The 17762-nt window shown below is 52.6% G+C and overlaps 1 protein-coding gene across 1 annotated transcript in view; it reads left to right on the forward strand.

The window, feature by feature from the left end:
- The window catches only part of LOC105699512 (transcription factor SOX-13), a 53475-nt gene that overhangs the window by 20348 nt on the left and 15365 nt on the right, over positions 1-17762 (forward strand). Inside the window, exons 2-3 of the mRNA XM_012424556.2 lie at positions 2638-3363; positions 8146-8356. Coding sequence (XP_012279979.1) covers positions 2638-3363; positions 8146-8356 — 937 coding nt within the window. The remainder of the gene's footprint in view (positions 1-2637; positions 3364-8145; positions 8357-17762) is intronic.

The following is a 17762-nucleotide window of genomic DNA, read 5'->3' on the forward strand; positions in this document are numbered from 1 at the left end:
ATATTAAATGACAAAGTATGTCACGCCTTGCATTTTTTAATTCTTGCCTCGGAACGGACGTTGCACTCTGCATTCTGAAGTTACACAATTAAATTCTGAAATCTTTCAAGACAAGCTTCACAAGAAAATAACACGCGCTTCAAAATTTTACTATTCGCGATATATATTGCATGTCGAAACTGAAATATCGTATTAATTGTTGGACGTTCATAAACCCAGGCCAATGTTGATGTTTTTTGTCGAAAGGGGAAATTAAGGTGATTTTTAACCGAGGAGATTGGGGGAGGCTGCAGGTGGATTCTTTTTTTTTTTTTTTTTCTTTTTCTCTGGGACGAGAAGCGAAATGGGGAGGAAAATATGGATCCACCCCTGCTTGGATTGGCTGGGATCGACATTGTGCTCGGCGATAATCCCGGGTGCTCCCGGGGGTGGGAATCGCGTCTCCCTCTCGGGCTCGCTTCCTCTTGTCCTCGTTATCGTCCTCGATGGTTTCCAGCGGCTTAAGCGGAAGACAATTGGATCGATATCGCCGCTAAACGGGGTCACATCCGGCCCCGTTGTCCCGTGATAAACTCTCGCGCAACTGGTAGGCCAGTGCGAATTGTCTCGGGTGGCGAATGGGGTGGCACTTGTTATCTCTGATAATAAAAAAATCTCTACCAACCCGAGATTCCATTCTCCCACGACGGGCTAATTATATTTATCGTACTTACCTCTAACTCCGTGAATTTTGCCGTAACTTTAACTCACGTGGATTGTTCGACTAAGAATAGAAATCCCTGAAACGCGTGTTCGTGAATGAACGCTTTTGCACCCTAAAATGTCTCGGGAATTGCCAAACACTTTTGACATAGCAATTAGGAAGCTTCGGCCGCGGCGGAATGGCCGGATTACGCAACGGGTCGGCGCGTCGCGACTCGACAGCTGTACATACTGGCTCGACAATGTGTAACAAGTCCCTCGCAAACTTATAATTGCGATCGCCGAGCGAGAGAGCGAGCCGCGCCAGCGGAGCGCCGCGACGCCGATGGAAATTCGGTTTTATTTCGCTAATCTCCGTCTCCGGGGTCAGACGCCAACCGCGATACCAGGGCGTCCGACAAAGTGCCGGAGAAGCGTGCACGGGACGTATGATCGCGGATTGCGTAAAGCGGAGCCCATTCATGCCTTGCGACCACGAGTTCCCCCCGGAACCGCAAATGAATTTCGAAGGATTTCTACCCGAAAATTTTGTCATAATTCATTTTTCATCACTTCATATGTCAAGCTAACGTCGAATTACTTGTAGTTAGTGCTTAACATGCCTACCTGTACATACTTGGTACGCTCCTCTGGTGCAATATTAAAAAAAAAAGTAAGAACCGATTTCGCAAGAAATGAAAAAATTATATAATATTCGTATACCGAATAAATTTTGGTAAAAAAGAGAAAAAAAAAATACAAAATTGGTAACTCTTTCCATGTTTACAGTAGTGGAGATTGTACTCGATGTTTCACGCGGTGTTCCACATTTCTAATACTCCCGTGGGTACATTTGATGTACGGGACTCTTAATTATGCAGATTACTTGAAAAAAAAAAGAAAAAAAAAATGTGAACCTCGTTACGTTTACAAACATTGCTGATTTAAATTGGGTTATGGAATTTGTGATTGTAGTGTAACGTTGCGGAGATGAGTTGTGTATAATTAATAGACAGCCTTGACGGGGTATGCACCCCTTTTTTAATATATCCACCTATCATAAAAATCATATCATCTCAATAACGTGAGATATGCAACAAATCTATTTCCCATGACTATACTATACATAACATGGGTTGATGAAAAATGACTCGGCACCGTATTTTTCCGAACTGCAATTTTCTTCAAATCCAAAATACGAGTGTTAACCTCGAAGAGGGGTTTCCTCGAGGAGAGCGAATTCGAAACCGAGGATGCATCAGCCCGCGACCCCGCGGTCGCCGTTCCCGATAAGAAGATAATGGATCCGTGCGAGGATGCCTCCTTATCCTGGCCGGGTGCCCCTCCGCGCCATCCCGGGGGATCTTGCGACACACGCACGCGCGCCGATTATTATTCGTGGCCGACAAAGCGATAGCGACCGGTTACTGCGCCTCTCTCGTTACGCAATGCGTCCCGGGTACGCAACGCGTCCCGAGCCCCGAGATAATTGCGCGATTTATATGTAATTAGTAGACGGAAATTGATCGACGACCCGGGAAGGGTTGGCGCGCGAATTAGGGGTTGACTCGACGCCGGGTCAGCGAGGGCGATTAGCAAAATCGGACTTGGTCTTGATCTTGAAAAAAGTGGAAGATCAAGATCGAGACGACGACTCGACCAAGCGGTACCAAGACTCGAGGGTGTAAGATTAAGACCAAGACCAAGGGTACCACGGTCTCGATCTTGGTCTGGCATTTGCGGATTACCATCGGTTTCTCATGGGGGGAGGGGGCTGTTAATTTTTTTGGACGGAAGGGAAGACGAGCGAGGAGCACCGGAAATCGTCAACTTCGGTCGGTATCGGTCAGGTGATCCGATTAGGAGGTTAGGGCGAGGGGTTGGGGGGTAGGTACTCGGGGGGGCCAATCGATACGCCGTAAACTAAATCCCCACGTATGTGCGTTTGTGTTGCAGACTAAGGATGTCCTCTAAGAGGAAGTCGCCACCAACGAAGTTATCGGAGGGCGGCGGGGGCACGGGGGCGGTGGCGGGGGCGGAGGAGGAGGAGGACACCAGCTCGTCGGTGGCGGCGGGCGCGCGCGGGGAGTCGCCCCCGGAAGAGGGAGGCCCCGGGGACCTGGAGGAGTGTTACTTCCTGCGGAGGCCGACGGACTGCGAGTCCTCGGGGTGCTCCTCCCCCGGGACGGCGAGCGAGCCCGACCCCCGGGCCACCCCCTCGCCCTCGCCGGGGTCGCGGCGGGCCACCAAGCGGCAGCGGGGACCCTTCCCCGGCCAGGGGGCCCAGGGGGTCCAGGAGTCGGCCCTGACCTACCACCACCCGCAGGCGCACCACCACCCCCAGCACCCCCACCCTCACCACCACCCGGGCGCCGCCGCCCCCGAGTCGGCCGGCGCCGAAGAGCGCGCCTCGCCCTCAACCCAGCTCCTCCTCGACCCCTACTACCCCCACCACCCCCTGCACCCCCACCACGCTCACCACCACCACCACAACAACAACAACTCGGTCACCCAGAACAACAACAACAACCAGCAGACCGCCGCCACCGGCACCAAGAGGTCCATGGACGACGTCCTCAAGAGGCTCACCTGCAAGATGAACAGCAGCTCCCCCTCGCTCCAGGACGACCGGAGGACACCACCCCCGCCCGCCTCCACCCCCAGCGAGCACAACGCGCATAGGTCGGTGCGGTACCCTCCACGATCTACGTTTTATTTCCTCTCTTCTCTTCTGCTTCTTCTTCTTCTCTGGCTCTTACGTCTTCCCCGGCCAAGGGGGCGGATCCCCGACTTCATCCTCGCCGCACTCGGAGGGTCGCTTAAAGTGGTCTCGAGGCGCGTCGCTCTTCACCGGGAACCGCGATTTCGGCCCCCTGGGACCCTCCTAGCCCCTTATCGCCACCCCCTGGGATCGCGGACGAGAAACACCCTGCTCGTATCAATTGGCACCTTGCCAAGTCTCGACCCGGTGACCCTATCGGATTACCGATTACATACCCGGGATCGCGATGTCGCCCTGTCACCGGCGAGAATGTCGCACCCGGCGTCCCGGTCCCCGGGGGTGTTCTCCTTCCCTCCTTTATACGCGAAACCGCAACCGTCGTACATCGGGAGGCTGCGTTTATTAAAATTAATAACTCGCGGCCAGGTTCGTTAATTACTTTTCCCCCGGGTCTAATGGGAGAGGTAAGACTCGGCGGTCGGGAAAGTAGTTGCCGTAATTGCCGGTTGGGAGGGAGGAAATGCCGGATTTCTTGGAGGCAAGGATTTCTTCGGCGTAATCCCGACAATGGCCGACGCCGGCCCCGTGGACGAGCGTTATGAATTTCGCGATTAATCCTCAAGTGATGCATACAATTGACGGTCCTCGAGAACAGACGGCGTAACTAACGCGTCCGGTTCTTTATTTACAATATGGCGTCGCGTGTCAACGCGCGCATGGGTTTTTTTTTCCATCTCTGCTTCCCATCTTTTTTTTTTCTTTTTTTTTCTACGGCCGTTTCGAGGGGAAAACGATACTCCGCGGGTACCATTGAAGAGGGAGATAAGCTCGGAGATCGTTGGCGCACAATGTCTCTCAATGTACGTAATTTTCTGCCGTCTCTTTAACCTATCCCTCCTTATGTCCGTCCTCTTCACGGTGGAAAAGGAGCGAGCGACCTCGCACAGAGTTGAGACCACTCATTGACCTCCAACCCCGGCACACAAAGGACCGATTCATGGACCGCAGTTATTACCCACACGGCGATCGTTATTACGCGAGCCGGCGACATTCGTCGATGAAAAGTAATATCATTTATCCGGAGACCGGGAATCACGCGAGGTAGGGGGAGATGCGCGCGTCGATGTCGCTCGATACATGTGAGACGCGATTTTGTATTTCTTTATCGAGCAACACTTGGCCGCTCGGATTTATTCTAGGTGGTTCCAGGAGCTCCTCCATTTTGCTTCTCTCTCCTAACTTCCTACTCTGTCTCCTCCTTCTAACAATACTCGACGCTCCGCTTGTAACCGCATATATGTGCCCATAATTATGAAAGTGGTCTAAGTCATATAATTTTTCTTTCGAAATTACATTGAATTAATTTCCTTTGAAATAATATGGCGTGAAATAACTGATAAACTCATTTTTTTTTTTTAATTTTGACTTAGACCACTTTCATAACTATGGGCACATATCAATGTTCACCGGTAAAATTGGCGGAAATTTTCCAAGACAATTTTACGGACAAAGGTTTTCCCGGGATGGGGGGATATATTACACAACACCTTATTTTTTTACACAAATGGGTACCAGGGTTGGAACGCGTTTCAATGGGTGCTCCACATATCTATGACGTAGAGGCGAATAGCCTGAAATCCAGCTTTTGCCTATATATCATTGTTTCCGTATATCATTGGATTCCACCAGCCCGCCATTACTTGTAAGATACAATGTCTGAAATTCTGCGGAGTCTGCCGATAGCGTATGGCCGAAATTCAGGGGGGGGGCCTCAGAGGCCGGAATTTCCATTGTCGGTACCGACAGGCTCGTTTTTCTGTTTCTTTTTTTTTTTTTCTTCTTCCGCGCCCCCCTCTTCCTCCCCGGCCGAAGGGAGCCATTTATCTCGGGGCCTGGCGCTCATCTTCTCGGGAAATAAAACCCTTCGGGCGCTGAACGGCACAATAATAATAACAGAATGGGCCTTTTGTGGGCGCAGGGCTGCACGGGGTCACTGGGCGCGAATAGAGAGAGGCTGCCTCCAGCCACCGTTTGATATTATCGGTCCAAAGAAGAGAGCGCGCACAGCCGCGGCCTTTCATGCGTGCTCGGATAAGGGGCATTCTTCGCCTAATGACCGGCCAAACGAGAGACGTGCGCATATAATGCTGCTTCTTCTTAGCGGGAATCACGAGCGTGTCAATCCTCCTCGGGGTTCCGCCAGGCGGCGCCGCGCCGCCCCGGAGGCACCGGTTCTCGCGAGCGCTCCGTTTCTACACTTCGGTCAATTAGTTGTCAAAGGGCGCGTTTAAGAAGGCGGATTCCCGACACCGGAAGCGGGACGTAACGAGACGTTAAACACCGATAATTCTCGTTTGCAGGACCGATTTTCCATCCCTTCGAACCCTTTGAGATCTCTTCTCTTCTTATCATTCTTTATCCTCTTTTCACTACTCTTTAGCCATAACGTGTACGCGACAAAGATATGAAATTCTCCCTCTCTTGGCATTCCTTATCATGTTTTTCATATGTTTTCGGTACAAGGTACGTAATGTCAGACTTGCACTTTTCTTTCGGTCGGATTTCCCTTCGATTCGAACCTTCGTTAAATTTCCTCGTCCTACTCTTTAGCCATAACGTGTACGCGACATGGATATGAAATTCTCCCTCTCTTGGCATTTCTTATCATGTTTTTCATATGTTTTCGGTACTAGGTACGTAATGTCAGACTTGCACTTTTCTTTGGTCGGATTTCCCTTCAATTCGAACCTTCGTTAAATTTCCTCGTCCTTTTATTTCATTTTCGTGGTTCCATTTATCCTTCTCATTTACGTTTTTATTCCTAGAGTAGACCTCGAGGACTTGCACGCGGAACCATTTGTATCTTGAGAGTCTCAAGGGTGGAGAAATGATTTCGAGGCGAAATGGGACCTCTCTCTCCCGCTCTCTCTCTCTCTTAGTGTGCATTGCCTACTGGGCAGTTCTCTCGCTCGCTCCTCGAGTAATAAACCACCCTCGGAATTGATCTTTTTGACGTTAACGCACTACCACGTAACGTAACGTCCCGCTTAAGCGCCTCAGAAGTCCGCCGTACGTCTTCGGAGTGTGGCCGTCATATACGTCGAAGTGATAAATCATCGGGTGGGCTCGTTGTACACGGTGTACTTCATGTGTACAGAACCCGCGGGGTATCGGGGGCTCCCCGAGTAATTCCTCGTGTAATTCCTCGAGGGCTCCTGCGCCTCCCGTTGAGTCTTTATTGAGACATTTCTCTTCCTTTCGCGTTAACCCTCCGTTTCGTACGAGTATCAAAGAATTCTAATTTCGGCCCCGATCACCGATATCACAGTAAGATTTAATTCATCTTGATTATTTATTAATTTCCCGGGTACGCATGCGTGTGTATAAACCATATAAAGAGTTCGGATAAATTTGAAGAGAAGAAAAAAAAGCGGTTTGTCGCCAGATAGTAGATTCATGCAGCAGAGGGTTGAGGAAAGGAAGAGGGCATGATAAGAGATTCACTGTCTTATAATCGGATAAGTTATCGAAGCTTTTGTCTTCGCGGGGGGGAAATTCCAGTACGAGAGGAAGGGGTGGCTTAGATCGAGGGAAGCCCAATTTTTTTTTGTTTTTTTTTTTAAGATACATTTCCCGGGTGGAAAGGACTCCAAGGAGCACAGAGCGAGATTAACGCGAACATTCTCGGTAGATAAAGGGATTTTCATTTCCCGCGGTGAGTGGGAAGAGACAAGTGCCTGCTGCACCTGTTTTATGGTGACGCCCTTGCCGGGATCAGGGCAAACGCAGCGGTCCAGATTCGCGGGATAGAGAAAAAAAAGAAAGAAGATAAAGAAAAAGCTCGTTTCGGATATCTGGATGGGGTGGAAATTGCACCTGTGCGGAGATCGGGTCGCGTCCGATCCCGGCGGTGTCCCAGATTCGCCTCGACTCCTCGACTCCGGGAACGGAGTCGGGCCTCCAAGTCGACGGAGCGAAGACGGGGGAACTACGTGCCCGTTCCGCCTGTCTCACAATGGGGCCGGTATCACTTATTCGTGGTCCGTTTTCCCGGGGATAAAAGAGCCGGGTCTAGAGTGGGCCGACGGGGGTGGCCGGCACCAGAGGGTGCGCCTTCCCGGCGCCCATCACCGGTGCAAACACTCGGCCGGGCCGAGATTGCGCGGCCGCGACCCCATCTATAATTCACTAACTCGGCGAGCTACCCCTGCGGTCTCCTCTCCCTGTCCCTCTCTTTCTCTCATCCTCGTTCGCTCTCTCTCTCCCCGCGATCCCCGGGAAATACCCGGGGCGTCGGTTTTGATTCCCTCGAAACCTCGCGAAGACGGCCCTCCTCATACGAAAATCCTACGTCACCTGTCACCCAATTCAGAGTCCCCCGGAACCTCGAGAACGTTGAAATGACCATTTTTCAAGATTTTCCTTCTTTTCTCTTTTTCATGGCTTCCATTCATTTCCGCAAGTAAATCGCGGGAAGTACTCATGCTCGTAATTTCTTGGGACCGACAGCTAGGGAAATTCAGAGCCTCCCAGAACCTCGAAAACGTTAAGATGGTCATTATCGGAATTTCTTTATTTTCTTTTATCTGCTCTGATTTTTGTAAAAAAAAAAAAAACAGGGCACGAACAAAACCCAACATGGCCTGTTAATTTTGTTAGTGACTCAAACGGGATTACAGGTTCACAGAGCCAAGTTGACTAGAGTTTAAGAAGACGTGCTGAAGCTTCGTTCTCCATTCTAGCGGCGGCAGCATCATAGCGAACAGCGGTGCGTCCTCTCCCCCGAGCGGCGGGCGACTGCAGGGCTCGGAGGGCCAGCAGGACGGCGTGGTGGCGCTCCACCGGGTGCTCTGCGCGGAGAGCTTCGTCGAGAAGGAGCGCAGGCTCTCGGAGTTGATCCTGCAGTTGCAGCTGCTTAGGGAACAACTATTGCAGCAGCAGGACCAGTCCAAGGTAAGTCTTGCGCCGCGTACACATCTCGCATGACCTACCCTAACCTAAGTTACGTCTGCCCGGGATTGACAGCGAGGCATCATTCAAAGTTTTTCACCTCGAACACTTCTCTTAAGTGAAATGCCTGATAAATGACAGGACAAAGATGGCGGCACCTCCGTTTTTCAAAGTGTTCAAAGGGACCGAGCCATTTCAGTCAAAACAAAATAAATGAAGAATAATGGCGAGTAAGGGTAAGGTCATCGAATTAAAAAAAAAAAAAACGATTTGGCCCTCGACATTTCACTTCTCAATATTCACTTGCAAGATCCACCCGTAACCCCCTCGCTCCTAAATTTTACGACGAAACCCGGAAAATTTCTCACACATCATCCCCATAATCTACTTAACCTCCCCATCGGCAATAACTCACCCCCTCGCCCTATCCTCACTTTCACAAGAAATCCCGACAAATTGACCATACATCATAACACTTATAACATATTTAACTTAACCCGACCTACATCCCACCTCCCCTTCGCTCTCCTCGTATCTAAAACCTCCTTGCCTTATCAGTTGCGATTTTTACGACAAATTACGCGAAAAATTCGGCGCTCGCCTAGGATACCGTCATCCAGCTAGGACGCAGAAGTCCTCGAGTCCTCTCTGGAAGAGAGAATGATTTTTGCTCCTCACCGCGGCCTCTCGAGGTCTGAATGAACCTTGTCTGGGGGTGGGGGAGGAGGAGGAGGAGGAAGATAGGGAGTACTTCCTCGTTGCAGGACTCTGCCGGTGAATTACACCATTCTTTTGAAGGATTGTTTATACACGGGGCTAGTACGAAGCTTTGATTCGAGTCCGGGGTTACGCGCGCGCCGGTGTATACGTATTTAGACATATATATATACATGTATATACACATACATATATATATGTATACACGGCTGCCTCGATAAATCCCCCGAATGCACCGACGGATGCCGGGCCTTTGTAATTAGCTTCGAAAAACGAGCCGGCGGAGCCACTTTTCGGGCTTTTTCGGGGTACGCGCATCCCCCCCCAACTCCCTCCCACCCTCCACCCACGGGTTTCCCGGTTTCCCGTTTTCCTTTCGGCTCGTCTCTCCGCCCTCTATCTCTTGCAAATCCGTTCGCATTACGGCCGTGACGGGACCGCGAGCACTTTTCCCCCGACTCTCCCCCCTGCTTCACCGTGTCCCCCCCCTAGCTCCCCCTTTTCCTATTTTCCCCGGTTTTCCAGCAACCCACGGCTTTCTAGCTTAGACGAAGGGATACGGATAACGCGAGGGGTTTGGGCCCGATTGGGACCCTTTTGGGTATTTTTAGGACCAGGGAGAAAAAGAGCCCGCACCCTAACCTTTGATCACTAAACCACCCCGTGAAAGACGTTTTTACTAAACTCTGGTTAAAAATAAGACTTCCGATATTTCGAGGGAAACTGTATTCTTATTCCATTAGGAACTTCTTTGATCTCTAGGCGACGCTTGTATCGATAGATCGTGGGTCCCAATTCTGGGGCCTCTTTTTGTGGAACCTATCACAGGCCTTTAAAATACCTTTTTTCACCTTAATTACCTTATCGGGCAGTCTATGCAAAGTAGAGAAAAAAATTGAATTGGACTTTTCGACGAGGATGGCGAGGTATGAATCTCGTAGGTAGCTTTATGTAATGAATTATTGATATAAACGCGTGATTCGCGATTGAGGTTAGGTGGCGCAGATTTTGTGGGGTAGGACGGCATGGCTCGTGCCGACTGCCGGAAACGTCGCGTCCGATCGTATAACGGCCTGTAACGGCGTATAACGGCGACAACACGGCGTGGCGATCGGCCGGGTCGGCTCTGGATCAACGGGATAACTAAATATACTCGGGGAGATTTATTGATCCGCGAGTGCGCGGCGCTTCTGATCCGTCCGCGCCTGTTCATTGATAGGAGGTCCGCCGTTCCCCAATAGTCGGGCCCATTGACAAAGCTGCATGGCCGCGGTGTGCGCCGTTAATGGGACTTGGCTTTGGGCATGGGCCTCGATCCCGAATACCAGTTCCTCCGGGGTTACACCGAAAGCACCGAGAATAGATCGCACGTGGTCCCGTGAGAAGAGCGGGACGCCAGAACGCGGCGATAAAGCGACGGAGAAGGAGAGACAAGAGGAGAGGCCGGCGACGCCGTTGCGCCGCAACGTCAATGCCGCTTGACAACGTCCAGGGGGAGTTATTTTCGATGTCGCGGGCACCGACGACCGCCAGGGTTACGAAAGAGGATGAGAACCGCCCCGGGAGGGAGGGGAAGGAACGGGGGGAGAAAAAGTTATCAGGGAGATTTACCCCGGAGACGGGAGATGGTGCAACGGGGAACCGCGCGACCCGTCGCTGCCGACTTTGAGCGCCCGTTTCCCCGTAAACGGGCGCTCGTACGAGGAAATGCCCCGAATGAAAGTTGCTCAGCGGGAAATGAGCCAGGACTTTCGTGGGAGACATTTTCTCGTGGCATGCACCGCTCGTGGAGAAAGCGCGCTCGAAGGGGGCCGCGCGCGGCCCTCTGGTAGACGGCTCAAAGGAGTCGCGGACCGGGCGCGCATCCGGAAGTAAAGTGCATCTCTGGGTTTGCGAACGCATAAGTGTCTCGGACAAGACGTTGGGAAGGCTCCCCGGAAATGCGCGTTTCCTTGGATTTCAGGGTGACGAGCTTTTCGGCGGCTGTTATCGTCGACCGAATTTTCGAGGTATCTGGGATTCTGCTGACTGGTCCAGAGGGCTTGCGGGATGGAAATGCATCTGCTGGCTGCATCCCGGGAACGGTCACCCGGAACGTTCCCTACGCTTACTGACTTCGCCGTTACCGTTTTCCTTTTCTCTCTAGCCTTATCCCTGGCGGTGATCGCGCGAGTAATTGATCGAACAAGCGAGAAAGGCAGGTACAAGTGTCGCAACGCGAACGATCGCAAATCGCCCGGGAAAAGGAGGGACAAAAAGACGGAGATCTCGCGAGAGTGGACTTTGGCGAGGCCCCGAGGATACGAGGAGGTTGTCATTCCGTGAAAGTCTCATTTGCCCGGGGAGCATGAGCTGATTGGCGCACGTAGCCGCAATTATGCACCGGGAGCTAGAGAGGGACCGGGGGATAAAAGGGAATAAAAATCCAAGCCGCGGTACGGCCGGACCGGTCAGCGATCCCGCGAGAGCACTCTTAACTCGTGCAGATAATGTCGATCCATTACCGTTATTATCCGAGATGATCGCTCCCCTAGGAACCGGCGTTTCCTGATGCTCCTGCATTCGCGGTCGCGTTCCGCGAATGCACTTAGGCTTCCGCCCATTCGCGTGACGATTCGCGGCTTCGCCGACAATGGGGCACCGCCTTCCTGGTTGATGCTGCGATTGGTACCATTGGTATGAAGAAGAAGGAGGGAAGAACTACCAAGGGGGTAGTGTTGATAAATTGTCATTAGAAAATTATTACCACCGTTGGAGTGCCTGATTAATGGAGGGTGGATAAAGGGAAGTTGTCCAGAATTTCCTGGAAGAAAAATGGATTTTCCGAATTTCCTGGAAGAAGAATGGATTTTCCGAATTTTCTTATATGGATTGACATCCGATTAATTCCCGGCCCCGAAGACAATGGGGCACCGCCTTTCCTGGTTGATGCTGCGATTGGTACCATTGGTATGAAGAAGAAGGAGGGAAGAACTACCAAGAGGGTACTGTTGATAAATTGTCATTAGACAATTATTACCACCGTTGGAGTGCCTGATTAATGGAGGGTGGATAAAGGGAAATTGTCCAGAATTCCCTGGAAGAAGGCTGAATTTTTTGGATTCCTTGACGTAGATTGGTCCTTACACGCCCGACGTTGATTAATACCCACTCAGTCTCGGTCAGAGGATCGCGTGACGATTCTCCGACAATGGATAACAACCTCTCCTCATCGGTACCGAGTAACAGTCCGACATACCGGCGGACAAGTAGAACGAGGAAGCGTGGAGTAAAAAAGGCCCCCCCCGAAAAACTGAAAGGAGGAAAATCATTATCCCAATGAACCGTCATGAAAGATGCATTACCGCCGCCTGAAGTTCCGGCTAACGAAGTGCAATTAAAGGGGCGTCGGCCTGGGGATACCCGGGAAGGAGGCTGGATTTTCAGGATCTCCTTACGCGGACCGGTCGACCGGTCCCATTCGAGAGACGGCGAATCGCGTGACGATTTGCACTTACCGACAATGGTTACCTAACCGAGCGTGTGTACCAGGGTACGCAAAAACCACGGTGGACCTGGTACCCGACTTTTTTCCCCCCATCTCTCTAAGTGGACGCGTTAAATGCAAAAGTCCGTGACGACCGGGAGAGAGGAATTGGGGGGGCCTTACGGGGGGACTACTCCCCATAAACGGCGCTTCATTTCTGCAGGTACGCACCCGATGGGGATAAAATATGGGGGCACAAACCGCGGGTGATCAAACGTAAGTGCTCCGGTTATATCCCCCCTTATCGCCTTATCGAGCCAATCGCGTATAGCCCCCGTGTCCCCGCCCCGCGGTCGCCGCTCCCGCGAATCGCGTTATCGTTTTCCCTTCCGCCTTTATCACATCCCCCGAGGGCCCCCCTGGCCGCGCCGCTTACGGGGGAGTCCCATCCGCAAATCGGATAAAGCTAGTCCCGGAAGTGTCGAGGATCCGGAGGGTGGGCTCCTCGGTGCGAAGGATCCGCGCGCGGCCCAGGAGGGGAGAATCACCTGGAATCCGATTTCCAGGAACGGCGGCTTCCCTTCGGTCCCTCCTCTTCTTTATTTTCACCCGCCGTCCTCCCGGAGGCGCCATTTTACCGGGGCCGAATGTAGAGCGTTTGCGATAAATCCGGCTAATTGCGCAGGTGATGGGGGAGGGGGTCAGAAATAGGGAAACAAGGGAGGGAAGAGCCTGGAGGAAGGGGGAGGGAGAGGAAGAGATGGACGGATCGGGAGGAAGAGAGAGAAGAGCGTAGGAGGAAGGCGGTCTCGTCTTTGTCCTCCTCCCACCTCGCGGGGGGGCGTGTGGGCGACGTCGGAGCCCGAGTTAGCGCGCCGGCCGAGTGGGGGTCCTCCGCCTCGGGCCGCGCGTTTTCCGCGGACTTCCTCTAGTCCCGTCTCTCTCCCGCTCCCGGGCCCGCCCTCGGTCCGTCTCCCTCGCGCCTTCCACCTGTTATGCGCCGCCGAGCCGAGGTTCGCGCGAGGTATGCGGGCACCCACGTACCGCGGGGCCCGATGCGCGCGCACGCGCCTCGCGGGCCCCTAGGGCCCCCTCCCCCGCCTGCGGGGCTCGGCCCGCATCCCCTCCAGTCGGCCGCGGTCGCGCACCGCGAGCGCGTGGGCGGAGGGCCCGCGGTTCCCTTCCTGCCTCGGCCTGCACCCACGCCCGCACAGGTGCACCGGCACGCCCAGGCACCTGCGCCGCCCGGGCCCTTCGCACCTGCGCCCGGCCCCCTGCGGCGCGCGACCTACACAATAGAGTGGACCCACCTGGTCGGCGCACGCGCGGAAGGAGAGAGAAGGAAACCATCCCCTTTCCTCTTGAGGCTCATTTAGGCTATTACCATCACCAAGCTCTCGAAGGGATGCGAAAGTTGCGTATAAAGAGCCGATCGAGTTCCCGGGACTTTTCTCCAAACTGAGTTAAGGAAATACAGTGTATCATTTAAAATCCTACCACATGAATATCGAGACCCCAAGACAGACCCAAGGAATCTTTTTTAAATCTATTTATGACCATTTTTACCTTTACTCCAATACACAGCATCTCAGGAGACGGGACCTTCTTCACCGCCTCCATATTCACGTGGTGAAATTCCAAACGACTCAGTACCTACAATCCGTAGGAACGTTTGACGCATCCACTTAAATAAAACCCTCGGTACAGTGAAAAAGGATAAACAGGAGGAACGTATCGATTTCCAGGGCGAAATCGAGCCGCCCCGTTTTAAGGGCGCGGATCACCGAGGGAAACTTTATCTCCGGCTTAATCGGGTACCCTTTTCGCAGTCAACCCTCGGCGTCTTGCCCGGGGCAGGTGCTCTTCTGGCGGGGGTTAAATCAGCGGTTTGTAGCGGGGAGAACGCACTCTCGGTCGAGCGAATGCGGAGCCGGCCGTTGTTATTGCGGGGGCGCGTCGAGCGCGTGGCCGCTCGCATAAAGGTGGGACGGACCGACTCGCATAAAGGGGTTGGTCGGCCGCCGGGTTGTTTGCGTGCACCTCCGTTTGTCCATTTGCGTATCGAGCCGACGCTTTATGGGAATTAGCGGTGTATTGTGGGCTGGCGGTGGGCGGGATGTGCGCACTGGCGCGAGAGAAGCGGCCGCGGGGGGGTGGNTGGGTGGTGGCAGTCGGGTCTATATCTGTCCCGTACAAATGAAGACATGTATACACATCCGTATATACTCCCACACACCCCAGTGTACATGTCCCACACAAACGTATACCTGTGCATGTACATATGTGCAACCACACCAAGTGCGAACATCTACAGGCAGAGAATACTCGCCCGAGAGAGATAGAGATAGAGGGTGGGAAACGCCACCGGGGGATCCGGAATGGGAACGAGAATGGGAACGAGGATGATTCTCTGTACCGCTGTTTGTCAATATGCGAGCGATATGATCACCAAGTATAATCACCAGCGGACCGGACCCGAGCTGTCCGCTCTGTCAATAGAATGCTACTTTGTGACCCCACTGGCTCTCCTATATTGTATCAAACGAGCCCCGACCTCCCCCCGCCTACCACCCACCACCCACCCCCCGCGAAATCCGCATTCACACGTACATCCGCCACGCGAACCGTAAATGCACCGGTGAACGCAAAACGCGCTCGCTCGCACACGCGGATGAACCCCCCCACACACCCCCCGACACCACCCCACGGGGGTAGTCGCGATCGGGGGCCGCGTAATCGGACCTCTCGTTACGCATCTCCGTTTCCATCTACCGTTAATGACACCGGACCTTATCGGGATCTGCCGAGCGAGGATCTCGCCCTCGTGGATTTTCTCGTTTTTTTTTCCCTTTTCTTTCTTTTGAGGTTCATTCCCAGAGATCTCTCTCTTACCGCTCTAGTTTTGCTTCTCTTATTTGTGGATTTTTTATTTGAGTGTTACGACTCGTGAGGGAAGATGTGAGGATTTGACGGATATTGCCGTCAGTGGGATTTTGGTATCTCTTCTTGGGGATGGGTCTTCTCCAAACGGGATGTACCGAGTCATTTCATACTTAACGACGTGAATATGGAGGCTGTAAGGAAGGTCCCGTTACTCGTGAAATTTCAATTATTGTAAGAATTTCTTTATGGATGTTTAAAAAATTTTTTTTAATAATTCACTAGGGTCAGGACCTGCTTTATAGCTTCCATGTTCACATCGTAGAGTTGGCACCGATTCGGTACTCCCAGGTCGGCGAAATGTTTCACGCCACTTTCACATCCCCTTAAGAACAGAGTTTATGTTGCCAGTTCGCATGACCGCAGATTAAGTAAGACGGAAGATGGAGAGAAAAGAAATTGGTCGGAGCCGCTATGACGAAATCATTCGGCGACCTCTGAAATTCGCCGGCGATTTATCGTTCCGGCTCCTATTTATAATCCGTAATCGCGGGAACGCGGTGATAACCCCCGGCTTCCCGTTCCCTATTATTCTCCCTGGCGAAGAATAGTCCCCGGTGGAGTTGGCCCGATTGCGCCCTCGGGATTATCGCGTACAGAGGCTTCATGACCGACGATACGTAACGTCGAGAACGAAGTAGGTACGGGGAAAGGGTTGTTACGCAATTTAAACCGGCATGGACATTAAGGACGGCCGATAGATTGTTGCCCATTGATTAGATGCTCGTAACACCGGATAACGAATATACCGGGCTTCGAGTCTCTCCCTTTTGTTCGCGCGAGCAATTGAATATGCAATTCCCCGAGGCTCGAAAGTACTTTCATATAGAAATAGACTCCGCGCCAGAGAATCCACGAAAATCGTATAAATTTCCCAATTCCCGAATATAGAAGATATAGCTGCATGGTGGAAGGTATGAACGATTTCGAATTTCCTATCAGTTTAACCTGTCAATTGTTAGTCATTAATCCCCCGCAACACTTACTCATATTACCGATCGCACGTAGTAGAAATTCGGATTCCTAAAAAAGTCATGCAACTCTAACAACGTAATTTTGAAATTAACATCCACTTATGGAGATGAAACTTCAGCCAATGACACGTCTCTGCCGATGATCCCACTTATCGGGAAGCTTATCATTGTTTCTCCTGCAAGATTAGTGATACATTTCGTAAACGAAAATCCATACGGGGGCCCTTTCAGTCAACCGTGTGTAAAGACAGCGAGGCAGCGAATCCGTCCGGAGCGAGTTCCCGGGTGAAATAAACGAATTAATAAATAATTAATTAATTACATCTATCAGATTAATCGGCGATAACTTCGACTAGTTGGATGAAACACCATGCTGGGGGGTCCTTGGGGCCGTCGGAGGCCGCTCGGACAACGGGAGATGCGCGGCTCGATCAATCCCGGTGGTTCCCCGGGCGCAAAGTGGATCCCCGCGGTCGGTCGCGTGAGAGCGAGCGAGACGGCGCTCGGCCGGCGCGCGCGGGTGGGAGAGAGAGGGCGCGAGAGGGCGCTCGGCGCTCCGTTTGAACGGCCGACGCCGCTAATGGGATAAACGAAGCCGCGGGCTCTTTTTCACCGGGGGCTGGCGCGACGCGAGGAGCGCGCCCGGGGGCGGGCCTCGGTATCTTTTCGAGCGATCAAAGAATTATCCCGGCGAGGCCGACGACGCCGTTTGTCGTTTGATACCGCGACGCAACGACGCGCGGGGGTGTACACACGACGCCACCTGTGACGAGGCCGAGTGCGCGGCGTTACGCGACGCGTTAACGGTTAACGCGTTAACGTGTTTCCACTGAGTCAACCGCCCCTCTATCTCGCCAGGTTTGACTTTCTGTCCCCCCTCGTCCTCTCTCTTTCGCTCCCATGGCGGGCATCCCCGCGTCGCGCCCCCGACCCCTGTGCGCATCTCTTCCGCGACCCGTCTCGTACTAATGCATGTAATTGCAGCTAACCTCATTAAGCCCGCCGACTGATGCCACTCGCTCGAGCCGCACCCCCTTTGCACCCCCCCGCGCGTCTTCGCCACACAAAGTCCGCCGAGCCCAGGATCATGGATCCTGCACACCGATCTGACTGTCATGTCGGCGAAAATGGAAGAGAACGGCTGTTTTTGCGGCTTTTCTTGATCTTTCCGTGTATTGTTATGGCGCGAAGTGGCGACGGTATGTCTACCTTGGGAAAAAAGAAATTCATTGAAGCAATGAAATTTTATCTTTGAACTATACTAACGAAATGTGCCCATAATTATGAAAGTGGTCTAAGTCAAAATTGAAAA

This window comes from Orussus abietinus, unplaced genomic scaffold (assembly GCF_000612105.2).
Source record: "Orussus abietinus isolate OABI.00-Male unplaced genomic scaffold, Oabi_2.0 scaffold8, whole genome shotgun sequence".
Taxonomy (NCBI): Eukaryota; Metazoa; Arthropoda; class Insecta; order Hymenoptera; family Orussidae; genus Orussus; species Orussus abietinus.